At 40.3% G+C, this 14,476-nt stretch overlaps 1 protein-coding gene across 2 annotated transcripts in view; it reads left to right on the top strand.

The window, feature by feature from the left end:
- CFAP300 (cilia and flagella associated protein 300) overlaps positions 1 to 14,476 on the top strand; it is a 38,862-nt gene that overhangs the window by 18,400 nt on the left and 5,986 nt on the right. Inside the window, exons 4-6 of one of the 2 annotated variants that reach the window (XM_055272908.2) lie at positions 3,040 to 3,206; positions 12,731 to 12,897; position 14,219. In XM_055272908.2, the coding sequence (XP_055128883.1) occupies positions 3,040 to 3,206; positions 12,731 to 12,897; position 14,219 (335 nt within the window). Of the gene's footprint in view, positions 1 to 3,039; positions 3,207 to 12,730; positions 12,904 to 14,218; positions 14,220 to 14,476 lie in introns of both variants that reach the window. The other variant, XM_055272907.2, reaches the window with a different exon arrangement.

Below are 14,476 nucleotides of genomic sequence, written 5' to 3' on the forward strand. Positions count from 1 at the left end.
CAGGTTTACAGCTGGAGAGGAATTTTGCCTTGGGATGAATCATACCTCAAGTCTACCCATATCCAATTTTTATGATATTTAGAAGAAACTTTGTACTTTAGAGTTGATACTGGAGTGAGTGAAAATTTTGGGAGCAGGACAAGGTGGCTCACCCCTGTAATCCCAACACTTTGAGAGGCCAAGGTGGGCGGATCACTTGAACCCAGGCATTTGAGACTAGCCTGGGCAACGCAGCAGACGCTATCTCTACAAAAAATTATCTGGCTGTGGTGGCACACACCTGTAGTCCCAGCTATTCAGAAGGCTGAGGCAGAAGAATCACTTGAGTCCAGGAATTTGAGGCCACAATGAGCCATGATCACATCACCACACTCCAGCCTGGGTGACAGAGTGAGACCTTGTCTGAGAAAAAAAAAAGTTTGTGGCGCTGTTGGAATGGAATGAGTGTATTTTGCATGTGAGAAGAACATGAATTTGGGGTCCTAGTGGTTACATGTTACAGACTCAATGACTGAACTATGTCCTTCTTAATTCATATTTTGAAGTCCCATGACCATCCCTCCTTCTACCTCATTGAAACCCAATTATTTCCCAAAGGCCCCATCTCCAACTACCATCACGTTGAGGGTTAGAGCTTCAATATATGAATATTTGGCCATACAGTTCAGTCCATAGAAAATGCTATTTTTTATGTCTCAATATATGAATTTTGAAGGGATAGAAATCAGTCCACAGCAAATGCTATTTTCATATCTCTTATTAAGTGGTTTGAGTTTAATCATACTTTTTCACCATCCAAACCCTCCTTCCACTCCCCAAATCAGAGCTAGGGTAGGCTAATTAAAATGGCATGCCCGATGTCAGTCCCTTCTCCTGTGTCCACTGACCAGTCTTCAGAAACTATCGGGCTCTACACTGCTCTTGTTTTTTTGGTCTTTCAACATCACCTAGAACTCCTTTTATCATTTCCTATGGTCTCCTTTTTTCTTTATCTAATCCCTCAGAGGATCTTACCTCTAAACAAAGGAAGCTTCTTAGCAGCATAGCTTTTGCAATTACTGAGGCATACACAGTTCCTGGCTCCAGGCATCCTTCATGCCTCCACATGAGCCCAGCTCAGGACATAGAATAACAGGTCCTAGCATGACTCTCAAGTGGACAGCCAAAATAGCTAGTGTAAACATTCACCAGCATTACTTACTCTTCTTAAGCACAAGCTACTTCTCAGGTCAGAGATCCAGCAAATATATCCAGGGTAGGGATACACCGAGGGCCACCACACCTAGGTCTACAATGTTAGGACTTTGAACAAAAGAACACCACCCATCTTCTATCAGAATGAGAGTGTGTGTATATGTGTCTACATAGAGACTGATTCAGTGATCAATGGAGGTAATAATAAAAATATTCATTTTAATCTTTATGACTTTCTGTAATTTAATGGGACCTCTGGTAGCAGAAAATCCATTCCTGAATGATAAATTCAGGAAATAAGTGTGGGATAGGGGATGGAGGATAGGGGCAAAACTATGTCTACAAGAGAAAAATAGACGAAATGCTGTTATTTCAGTTTTCTGTAATTCTTAATTTGGGATAATTTGATTAGGGCCTGATTTGAAATTTACCTTCACTTAGAAAACCGTCTTTTGTAGTAAATACTATAAATGAGATCCCAAGGGAGAAATTTTTTGTTTGTTTGTTTGAGATGGAGTCTCATTGGGTCACCCAGGCTGGAGTGCAGTGGCGCCATCTCGGCTCACTGCAAACTCCACTTCCCAGCCTCCCGAGTAGCTGGGATTACAGGAGCCTGCCACCACATGCAGCTAATTTTTGTATTTTTAGTAGAGATGGGGTTTCACTGTGTTAGCCAGGCTGGTCTCAAACTCCTGACTTGGCTGGTCTCGAACTCCTGACCTCAAGTGATCCACCTGCCTCGGCTGTCCATAGTGCTGGAATTACAGGCGTGACCCACCACGCCAGCTAAGAAATTTTTAAATGAAGAGAAAATGTTTTCAAGATACAGTCAAGGACTTTACAAATGCTCATCAATTAAAATTTTTGTGGCCAGGTGCGGTTGCTCATGCCTGTAATTCCAGCACTTTGGGAAGCCGAGGCGGGCGGATCACCTGAGGTCGAGAGTTCAAGACCAGCCTTACCAACATGGAGAAACCCCGTCTCTACTAAAAAATACAAAATTAGCCAGGCATGGTGGCGCATGCCTGTAATCCCAGATACTCAGGAGGCTGAAGCAGGAGAATCGCTTGAACCAGGCTGGCAGAGGTTGTGGTGAGCCGAGATCACGCCATTGCACTCTAGCATGGGAAATAAGAGCAAAATTCCATCTCAAAGGAAAAAAAACTGAGTTATAAAGCATTAAGCTTAATAGGAATAAAAAATCATACGAAGCAATTCCTATGCTTTTGTAGGCAATTCTGATAATATATGCATTAAGAATCCTCTACTGCATTTTTTTATAAATGTATTTCATTTTTAAGTATCCTCTAATTTATATTCATCTAGTCCTGAAATGGTGAGATTTTGTTGTAAACTTTTTTTTTTTTTTTTGAGATGCAGCCTAGGCTGGAGTGCAGTGTCGCAATCTTGGCTCACTGCAACCTCTGCCCACCAGGTTCAAGCAGTTCTCCTGCCTCAGCCTCCCTAGTAGCTGGGATTACAGGTGTGTGCTACCACGCATGGCTAATTTTTGTATTTTTAGTGAGAGGAGGTTTTGCCATGTTGGCCAGGCTAGTCTGGAACTCCTGACCTCAAGTGATCCGCCCTCCTTTGCTTCCAAAAGTGCTGGGATTATAGGCATGAGCAACCATGCCTGGCCTTGTTATAAACTCTAAATGATTAACAGAAATGAAGAAGCTACAAAATAAGAATTTAATAAAATTCATAACCTAATATATATTTTAAATATATCAAAAATGTCATATTTGTTAACTTCTTAGAATTTCTGCATAGCGATTTATTTTGGAAATAGTTGAGAATACTAAATTTTTCTATCTCCATTCTTTTTAAAATATCTTTTTTCAGGAACTGAAGTGAAAAAAATTGAAGCTATAAATGTTCCTTGCACACAGCTTTCAATGTCATTTTTTCATCGGTTATATGATGAAGATATTGTACGAGACAGTGGACATATTGTTAAATGTTTAGATTCTTTTTGTGATCCATTTCTCATTTCTGATGAGTTACGAAGAGTAAGTACAGAATTTTAAAATTTTGCAGTGAAATTTTATTTCAGGAAATGCAAAAATGTCAAAAACTTTGCCTGCTTAAAGCATGAAATACCTTGTCATAAAATACCACTTATTTATAAGTAATGATCAGTAATAATCCTAACATTGGTAGATTTCTACTTAGATGGCACTTTAACCGTCAATTAATTATTTGTGTATTTTAGTAATTCTCAAATAGGTGCTACTAACATCTGATGGGTAGAGATGCTGCAAAACGTCATATAACTCACAGGACAGTCACAACAAAGTTATCTGGCTCAAAATATCTATAGTGCTGAAGCAGGGAAATCCTGGCCTATTTAATAAGGCCATTTTTGCTCAATGTGGGCCTTTTAACTTATCAAATGAATATTAAAAACATCCCGGGGCTGGGCACAGTAGCTCACGCTTGTAATTCCAGCACTTTGGGAGGCTGAGGCGGATGGATGGTTTGAGCCCAGGAGTTCAAGACCAGCTTGGGCAACATAGCAAAACCCTGTCCATAAAAACTACAAAAGTTAGCCAAGGCTAGTGGCTCACACCTGTATTCCCAGCTGCCCGGAAGACTGAAGTCCCAGCTCGGAAGGCTGAAGTGAGAAGATTGCTTGAGCCTGGGAAGTCAAGGCTGCAATGAGCTGTGATCATGCCAGTGCACTGCAACCTGGGTGACAGAACAAGACCTTTTCTCAAAAATAAACTTAGATAAATAAATAAAAACATCCCAGGAGTAAAAGAATCTTTTTATCTCATTGCTAATATCAACAAAGCCATTGTATTAACTAAATTCAATTTTGTTTTAGTGAAAAGTATACTGAACTTGGAATTAAAATATATAGATCATTTACCTGATTCCTGATTTATTATTTAGAAGATAATAATCTTAGGCAAATTTCTCAATCTTTTGAGCCTCAAGATCTTATCTATACAACATGAAGGTGAAAGTGCCCATTCTACCTTCTTCCTAAAATCATTGAGAAAATTAATTGAGGAAGCATTTACATGTTACCTTTTAGAAATATCAAATGCTGTTAAAATGAAATGTCAGCTTGGGCAACAGAGCAAGACCCCCATCTCTACAAAAATATGAAGAAATAAGCCAGGTGCAGTGGAGTGCACCTGTAGTTCCAGCTACTTGGGGAGCTGAGGTGGGAGGATTGCTTGAGCCCAGGAGTTTGAGGCTGCTGTGAGCTATGATTGTGCCACTGCATTCCAGTCTGGGCAACAAAGTGAGACCTTGTCTCTAAAAAACAGAAAAAAGAAATGTATTATTGATATTATCATTGTTCCAATTATTGAGAGTATTAAAGTAGTTAAAAATGAGGGCTTTCATGTCAAATAGCCGTATGTTCAAATCCAGTCTTTGTCACTTAGTAGCTGATTCTTAACTTCTCTAAGCTTCAGTTTCTTCATCTATAAAGTAGGCATAATTTGAGAATTATGTGAGATAATGCACTTACTTTGCTTAGCACAATGGCTGGAGCTTAGTAAGTTTTCCAAAATATTAGCAACTACTATTAATTACCACTGTTATTATTATCCTCAATTAAGAGAGAAGGGAGATGTACAAGTCTGATGTATTACAAATCCAGATAGCAGTGAACTAGGGAAGCTACTGATCCATCATTCCGGACACAGGAATCTTGTCTGTAGGAGAAAGGGAGGCATCCAACCAGTCTACACTAAGGCAATACCTAAAAGCACTCATTAACTTAGTTAAAGAAGAAAATAAAATTAACTTACTGAGAATACCCAAACACACACAATTGAATGAGACTACATATAGTTTGCTCTTAGGTAAATGAAGTATATCTAACATGAGATAATATAAATAATGTACATGGCCGGGCATGGTGGCTCACTCCTGTAATCCCAGCACTTTGGGAGGCCACGGTGGACAGATCACCTGAGGTCAGGAGTTCGAGACCAGTATAGCCAATATGGCAAAATCCTGTCTCTACTAAAAACACAAACATTAGCCAGGTATGGTGGTGGGTGCCTGTAATCTCAGCTACTTGGGAGGCTGAGGCACAAGAATTCCTTGAACCTGGGAGGCAGAGGTTGCGGTGAGCCGAGATCACACCACTGCACTCCAGCCTGGGTGAAAGAGCAAGATTTCATCTCAAAAGAAAAAATTAAACAAAACAAAACAAAAAATACTATGCAGTAGGGATCTCATATTAATTTCTACTTCTCCTTACCAAGGATTGGAAATTACTAATGAGGAAATGTTTGGTCTGGGCTTCCCTCCTTTTGGGTACTATTGGCAGCTCTTTTCTCTCACACTTCTTCTCTGGCATAAGGGTCTAAAGACCCTTACCTCTAATTTTAGATAATTCACTGTCACTTCTACAGAAAGAGCATCATCAGTGGACATTGTTTTTAAAAAAGAAGTATTAGTTTTCCAACAGAATACTCTGCAAAACTGCTTGCTGTCTGTCTTATTTATTGCCATGAATAACACCTCTATTCATGAAATGCTGGAGCTCAGTGTTTTTCTACTAGTTGCCTGTATGGCTTGCTCTTGGGTTCATTGCTACTCTGTGGCAATAGGGAGGAAAGGCTTTTAACTTGGTTGCTTTCTGGCTGATAAAAAATAAAACTAACATCCAGCTTTAGCCTGAACTAAAAAGGGTCCCTCATTGTGCAGCACTACAGATTGTATTGGCTCACTGTAATGTAAGTACTAATAACTACCACTTTCCTGACTGTGGCTCAGAAGTGTGACCTCTGTCTAAGAGCTACATAGCTGAAGAGATCTGTATGTGAATGGAGAGGGAGAAAAGCCATAGAATATTGTTTTCACATTCATTCCAAAAAATTTTTAAAAATTATTATATTTTTTAAAATTACACAGCCTAGCTGGGCATGGTAGCTCATGCTTGTAATCCCAGCACTTTGGGAGGCAGAGGCAGGTGGATCACTTGAGACCAGGAGTATAAGACTAGCCTGGCCAACATGGTGAAAACCCGTCTCTATTAAAAATACAAAAATTAGCCAGGCATGGTGGCACGCGCCTGTAATCCCAGCTACTAGGGAGGCTGAGGCAGGAGAATTGCTTAAACCCAGGAGGCAGAGGTTGCAATGAGCTGAGATTGCGCCACTGCACCCCAGCCTGGGCGACAGAGCGAGACTCCATCTAAAACAAGAAAAAAAATTACCTGGTCATGGTGGTGTGTACCTGTAGTCTCAGCTTCTTGGAAGGCTGGGGTGGGAGGCTTGTTTGAACTCAGGAAGTTGAGGCTGCAGTGAGCCAAGATGGCACCATCGCACTCCAGCCTGAGTGACAGAGTGGGACCCTGTCTCCTCCACCCCCAAAAAATTGCACAGTCTAATCAGTTCAATATATGAGAGTATTCACGTAAGAAATGTGTTAACTACTCATTCGTAAGTACTTTATTCACCTTTCTCTTAAGCCAGATCTTCAGATAGTTGCAAACATGGGCCTCAATAACACATCATCATTTTCTTACAGAGGAAGGGAGGGAAGGAGGGAGGAAGGAAGGAAGTGGAGATGTGCAAGTGTTGCATGTGGCACACCCAGAGAGCAATTAAGTATGGACTGCTTTCCCTTACCTGTATTTTCCTAGACATACCTAACCTTGGTTTTCATCAAGGCATTATAAATAAACTGTGTATGGACAACACCATAGAGTTGAGTTTTTTAAATACTTCTTATATGCAATGACCTGTTGGTAAGTTTTCGGTAGAGACTGTGAATGAGCTTAATCAATTTTCATAATTAAGTGCACTTGCTACTAGACAGTGATTGTTGTATAATTCATTGTATTTTCCTCTTTCCCTTGTATGGTAGTGTTAAGTGTAATGTACAATTTTGATAGCCTTTCTCCATCTAGAGTTCCTTTCTGTTTGTTTATTTATTTTTGTCTCTATTTTGTTTATTCGTGCTCTGGTATTTATTTCCTTATACTAACTTAGGTTTGTTCTTGCTTTTTTAGTTTCTTGAGGTGCATCATTAGATTATTTGAAGTCTTAGTACTTTTTTGATATAGGCATTTATTGCTGTAAACTTCTCTTTTAGCACTAATTTTGCTGTATTCCATAGGCATGGGTATGTTATATTTCCATTTTTATTTGTTCAAGAAAGTTTAAATTTTTCTTCTGAATTTGTTCATTGACTCACTGGTCATTCAGGAATGTGTTGTTGGTTCTCATGTATTTGTATCGTTTCCAAAATTTCTTTTGTTATTGATTTCTAGTTTTATTCCCTTGTGGTATAAGAAGATACTTGGTATGTTTTCAATTTTTTAAGTGTGTTGAGACTTGTTTTGTGACCCAGCATATGGTCTATCCTGAAGACTGTTCCATGTGCTGATGAAAATAGATATTCTGTAACTGTTGGATAAAATGTTCTGTAGGCGTCTATTTCGTCTAGAGTGCAGTTTAAATCCAGTGTTTCTTTATTAATTTTCTGTCTAGATGATCTGTCTGATGTGGAGAGTGGGGTGTTGAATTTCCCAACTATTACTGTATTAGAGTCTATTTCTTCTGTTAGCTCTAATAATATTTGCTTTATATATTTATGTCTGCTGGTGTTGGATGCATATATATTTAGAATAGTATATCCTCTGCCTGAATTGGCCCCATTAGCATTATATAATGAGTTTCTTTGTCCCTTTTTACTGTTTTATTTACAGGTCAAGTGAGTTTGCTATAGGCAACATATAGTTAGTTGGATCATGTTTTTTTTTTTTAATCCACTCAGCCAGTTTACACATTTTAAGTGAAAAATTTAATCTGTTTATATTCAAGGTTATTATTGATATGTGAGGGCATACTTCTGTCATTTTGTTAATTTTTTTGGTTATTTTGTATATCTTTTGTTCCTTTTTCTCTTTTTGTTTATCTTTGGGGTTTGATGGTTTTCTTTAGTGGCAATATTTGAATCCTTCTGTGTTTTCAAATTTTGCTTTCAGGTGTAGGTCTCCCTCAACCATTTCTTACAGGGCAGGCCTAATGATGATGAATTCCTCCATTTTGGCTTGTCTAGGAAATACTTTCTCTTTCATTTATGAAGGATAATTTTGCTGGGTATAGTATTTTTGGCTGCTAGTTTTTTTCTTTGTTTGTTTTCTCTCTCAGCACTTTGAATCATCCCATCCCCTACTGGCCTGTAAGGTTTCTTCTGAGAAATCCATTGTGAGTCTATTGAGGATTTCCTTATATGTGACTAGATACTGTTCTCTTGCTGTTTTTAGAATTCTTTTTCTTTAACTTTTGATGATCTGATGATAATGTGCCTTCAAGAAGACCTTTTTGAGTTGTACTTATTTGGGGATCTTTAAGGTTCCTGTATCTGGTCATCTAAATCTCTTGTTAGAATTGAAAAGTTTTCAGCTATTATTTTGTTAAATAGATTTTGTTTTATGCCTTTGGGCTTCTCTTCACCTTCTGGAACACCCATAATTCAAAACTGTGTTTGCTTTATGGTATCCTATATGTAATGTACGTTTTGTTCGTTCTTTTTCTCTTTTTTTTTTTTTGTCTGACTGGGTTACTTCAAAAGACCTGTCTTCAAGTTCTGAAACTCTTTCTTTGGCTTTATGTAGTCTATTGTTGAAACTCTCAATTGAATCTTTTATTTCATTCATTGAATTATTCAGTTCTAGGATTTCTGTTTGGTGCTTTTTAATGATATCTATCTTTTTGGTGAATTTCTCATTCATATCCTGAATTGTTTTTCTGATTTCTTTGTATCCTTTATCTGTGCTTTCTTGTATCTCACTGAGCTTCTTTAATATCATTAATTTTTTGAGAGAATTTTTTTTTAGGACTAGAGACAGGGTTTCACCATGTTGCCCAGGCTGCTCTCAAACTCTTGGGCTCAAGCGATCCGCCCACCTCAGCCTCCCAAAGTTTTGGGATTACAGGTGTGAGGTACCATGCCTGGCCATATCATTATTTTGAATTTTTTTCTTATAGCTCATAAATGTATTTTCTATTAAATCTGTTGCTGGAGAATTATTGTGTTCCTTTGGAGGTGTCATCTTTTCTTGCCTTTTCGTATTTCTTGTGTCCTTATATTAATATCTGTGCATCTAGTTTAACGGTCACTTCTTTGAATTTATTGGATTGCCTTTTTTAGGAGAAGACTTTTTCCCGAAGATGTACTTATGGTGTTGGTTGGGTAGAGCACTTTGGTTTTGTTTCTGGGTGTATGCAGTAGTGTAGTCTCCATATGATTTATTCAGGTGTACTCAGCATCACTGGTGTCTGTGGTTTCCTCAGTGGCTTAGGTTGCAATTATTAGTAGAGGCTGGAGTGAGGTTTTGCTGGGGACAGTTAGGCCAGTATTTGGGCCCCAGTAGTGGCAGCAGCTGGCCAAAGCACACCTGTCCTTGGGCCCCTGAGCAGTGTAGGCAGGCAGTGGTGTTAGCAGGTCCAAGCAGGCTGATTCTTGGGCCTCCACGCAGCTTGCTCATATGCCAGCAGTGTTAGTGGTGGGCTGGGTGTGTGGATGTGTGTTTGGGTCCTCAGGCAGTGTGCATTAAATGGATGATGGCTGTAGCAGTGGTGGCACAACCTTTGGGTTCCCAAGCAGTACACACTTATATTAGTGGTGGCTGTGACATGCTAGGCAGGCCAATCCCCAGGCCCCCAGGGAGCAAGTATGGGTGGGTGCCAGCTGCTGTGGTGGTGGCCAGTTGAGTAGGCCTGTGCTCAGGTCCCCAAGAGGAGTGCACAGATGTCAGCAGTGGTGGTGGTGGATGGGATGGGGAAAACCCCAGAGTCCTGGGTGTGCTTGGGCACTGGATGGGGGACAGTGCCAGGCCAGAGGGGCTGTCCTCAGGTCCTCCAGTGGTGCATACAGGTGGAGTCTCTTGTGAGTTGGGCAGGGTGATCCTCAAGCCCCCTAGCAAAGTGCTCAGATGGAAGCAGCAGGGGCAATGAGTGGAGAAAGCTCATCCTGAGGGCATGTGCAAGGGAGCTGTGGCCCTGCTGCAGGGGGTGGGGTGGGGTTGCTGTCAGTGGCTGCAGCCACTGGCAGGTGGCTCTTGGGTTCTGGAGAGCACACATTTCAGCCCCCAGCAACAGTGGCCATGGCAGTAGTGGCAGCAACAGTAGGGAGAGCCAGGCTTCAGGGCACATGCAAGCGTGTAGTGGCCCTGCTACCAAGGGAATGGGAGGTACAAGGTCGCTGCCAGTAGTGTATGCTTCAGCCCCTCAGCTGTGGGTGGGAGACCCCATCTTTAGGGAACATGCAAGTGCGTGGTAGACCTGCTGCTTGTGGTGGCAAGGTTGCTATCAGTGACAGCGGCCCCAGGTAAGTGGGTTTCAGGTTCTGGGGAACACACACTTTGTCTCCCTTTGTCTCAAGGGCAGCCTCCTCAGTGTACTGCATCACTCATTCCCCAGGGTACAAGACACCATGCAGAGTCCAGGTGGACATTTGGGGATGTCACTGGGGCTCTAGGGATGTGGAGATGCAAGGACTGTTGGGCCCCAAAGAAGGATGCGGTCTGGTAGGAGTTGGATTCTCAAAATGGTGCCATCCTGCAGCTGCTTAGAAGTTGGAGGTGGGGGAGGGGTGGTGGGTGGTGGGAGGCAGCATGAGCTCCTCCCTGGAGCAGTGCCATCGTGTGGTCTCCAGGCAGCAGCCTATTACTAGTCTCTGGGCCCATGAGGGTTGAGGAGCTCTCCCATGGTGAGGATTGCAGGAGTCCACAGTAGAAATGTAGACTGCTGGGGTCTTTCACTTACCATTTCCCTGCATTGGGAAGCCTCTCCAGACTCCCAGCCAATCCCAGCTCCTTCTGTGCTTGTGTGTTTCCTGTCACCTCTCTGTTGAATTCCAGTGTTCTCTCTTAGATGCCCTCTTTTTTTTTTTTTTTTTTTTTTGAGACGGAGTCTTGCTCTGTCGCCCAGGCTGGAGTGCAGTGGCGCAATCTCGGCTCACTGCAAGCTCTGCCTTTCGGGTTCACGCCATTCTCCTGCCTCAGCCTTTCCAAGTAGCTGGGACTACAGGCGCCTGCCACCACGCCCGGCTAACTTTTTTTGTATTTTTAATAGAGTCGGGGTTTCACCGTGGTCTCGATCTCCTGACCTCGTGATCCGCCCGCCTCGGCCTCCCAAAGTGCTGGGATTACAAGCATGAGCCACCACGCCTGGCCTTAGATGCCCTCTTTGAAGTGTGATTATCTACTTGCTATTTTGGTTCTACTTTGTTCAGGAAGTGAGTGCCAGATGCCTCTAGTCAACCATCTTGACATCCCTCCCATCTAAAGTTGTTTGTATGTATTTTTTTTTCTACTTTATTTCTTGACCATAGTTTATTTGTCTTTTATTATTTGGGTCTTATTATATCTATATTTTATTTTTAGCTATTTCACTTTTTTTTTTTCTCTGTCACCCAGGCTGGAGTGCAGTGGTGCAGTCATGGCTCACTGTAGCTTCAATCATCTTCTGAGCTCAAGCAATCCTCCCACCTCAACCTCCTGATTCACTAGGGCTACAGGCATTCACCACCACGTCCAGCTTATTTTGGGGGATGGTTTTAGTAGAGATGAGGTCTCACTATGTTGCTCAGGCTGGCCTCAAGCTCCTGGCCTCAAGCGATCCTCCTGCCATGGCCTCCCAAAGTGCTGGGATTATAGGCATGAACCACCATGCCCAGCCTTCACATTCTTTTTTTAAAATAGGGAGGCTGAGGCAAGAAGGTCACTTGAGCCCAGGAGTTTGACACCAGCCTGGGCAACATAGTGAGACTCCATCTCTAAAAAAAGAAAAAATAAACAAAGTAGGTAGGATATAAACAATCCAGTGGAAAAAATATATGTTATATCTTACATTGGTCACCTTTTTATACCCACTACAATTGATAAATGAATCAGTGGTCTGTATTTCCCAATGGCATAAGAAAATCCCCTACATCGGATCTAGTTTTCTGCTTTCTGTATGAGGTAGCAAGACCTCAGAAGAGCAAGAGTCGTTGTCAATAGGTGGTGTGTGAATTGATCTTACTAGAGGACAGCAGGAAAGTGAGAGCTGGATATGAGGCTCCAGCACCTGAATGGTTCAAAAAGGAGTACTTGTGGGAGTAAGAACAATAGTGATACAAAATCCATAAGAGGAGAGAGCTTAGAAAATGACCGTTTAGTCTCTGGGTAGAAGCCAAGATGGAGGCCTTATGGGATGGAGAAGTGTCCTCATTTATTTATGCTCCTATTTATTTCCAAATAATATTTGAGGTGACATAACACTAAAACAATTACTAAAAATATAAACTATAATAAAGAAATAAAGTGGAAGGAGGGAAGACTTAGCCAATGTGTTTTAAATTTTGATTTGTTCTTTTCATTGAATGTCAGTTCCTAGTGATAAAATAGAGGCAAATAAATGTAGATTACAGGTTACTCTCTTCAGTTGACTCAAGATTGGTTCTTAAAATAGGTGTAAGATTATTTTTAGGTATATAAAATGAAACCTTTGAAAACATAAAAGTTAAAATCTTGAGTTATGTTACATTAAGATGAATTTTATCATCTTAGGTTTTGCTAGTGGAAGACTCAGAAAAATATGAAATATTCAGCCAACCAGATAGAGAAGAGTTCCTGTTTTGTCTTTTCAAACATCTTTGCCTTGGCGGAGCCCTTTGTCAGTATGAAGATGTGATTAGCCCATATCTGGAAACAACAAAACTTATCTATAAGGATCTGTTGAGGTAATGTTGCTAGATCACAATATGTAAATCTCTAGTTAATAGAATAAATTATTTGTTTAACCATGATGGAATTACACAACATCATTCAGTGGTCATATTAACAACCAAAGCATATAAAAAGCTCTACCCTCACCCCCCTCTCATAACCTTCCCCCTCTCTTCCAGAATAGAAAGATTTCTGGATTGCTCTGTCATTTAGTTCTCAGTCCCCTCATTCTTCATCTAGCTCTTCTGCTTTTTTCCTCATTCAGACCTGTTACCAACTGCCATCTTCCAAGCCTTCTTTTTTTCTTACCAAGCCTCCTTTTAAATCTGAAGGGAACACAGGAGATCCCTCCAGATGTTTGAGTTTGCTTAACTAATAGTAAAAACAATTATTACCTTTGTTCCAAAGAAGTGGAAGAATTTTCATGTAGGTGTAATCTTTACCTTTTCAAATTAATCCCAGTGCTTATACAGTTTGAGGTATTCTAGTAGCATTTTTCTTTTTGAAGATCAAATGAGAATTAAAACCTTACAAATTTCTTATTCGTACCTTTCTTTTAACTGAAGTGAATGTTCTTTGGTTGGGTTTTTCAGTTATGAAGATGTTGGATCTTCTTAATAAGCAAAACAACAGAAAGCAAAAGGTCTTAAAAGTTAGTTATATAATTTTACTTTAATAGGAGAAAAACAGAATTAGCTTCTCATTGGACTCATAATTGTTTCTTTACTTATACTCAACACCTTAATTCTCATATCCATTCCATGTGTCATATAGCTATACAGCAAACTGCATAATTTAGTTATGCAATTATTTTATGGTTTTTAAAAACAAAAATGTTTCTATAATCTCTCTGTGATTTTAGTGAACAAGTTATTGTCAACACATACAGATTATTGGAAGAAGATATGTTAGAAACAGAATTTCAGAAAAAGCATACACATACTTATTAATATATCAAACATACTGTCCTAATTATTTGAAGTTCATGTAAACCTGCTAGACTGCTTCTAGCACTCCCTGAAGAGACTTCTCTGTATACCCTACACACACACACACACACACACACACGCACTCATGCATGTACACACCTACTACTACCACTACTACCACAACGCATTGTACCCCATCAGCCACATGAACCTGTGGAATTCCTCACTACTGTGTGCTATGGAGGAGGAGATTGTGTTGGAGATACTTGAAGTAGAAATAGGTTTAGAACCTACACATTGAAGAAACTGCTATTTTTCCCAACATTCCCTTCTCCAGATTCTCACCTGCGATTCTCTTCTACATTTTTGGATGCTAAGAAAAAGTATGACTGCTTTACAGTGTCTAACCTGCCCTTGCAGATAAATATTATTGCTAATCCATTCTAGCACAGTCCATCCCTTATGTTTGTACATGTTGGGAGCACACTACAGGGTATGATTTTAGGAGTCTCTAACTCAAACAAAAGGGTAAAAATGTTATTAAAATATTTTCTTCCTCATCCATTATAACAGGTCCTATAAAACACACCTTTTTTTATTTTTTAAATTTTATTTATTTATTTTTTGAGATGGAGTCTCACCGTGTCACCCAGGCCAG

This window comes from Symphalangus syndactylus, chromosome 3, assembly GCF_028878055.3.
Source record: "Symphalangus syndactylus isolate Jambi chromosome 3, NHGRI_mSymSyn1-v2.1_pri, whole genome shotgun sequence".
In the NCBI taxonomy this organism is placed as follows: Eukaryota; Metazoa; Chordata; class Mammalia; order Primates; family Hylobatidae; genus Symphalangus; species Symphalangus syndactylus.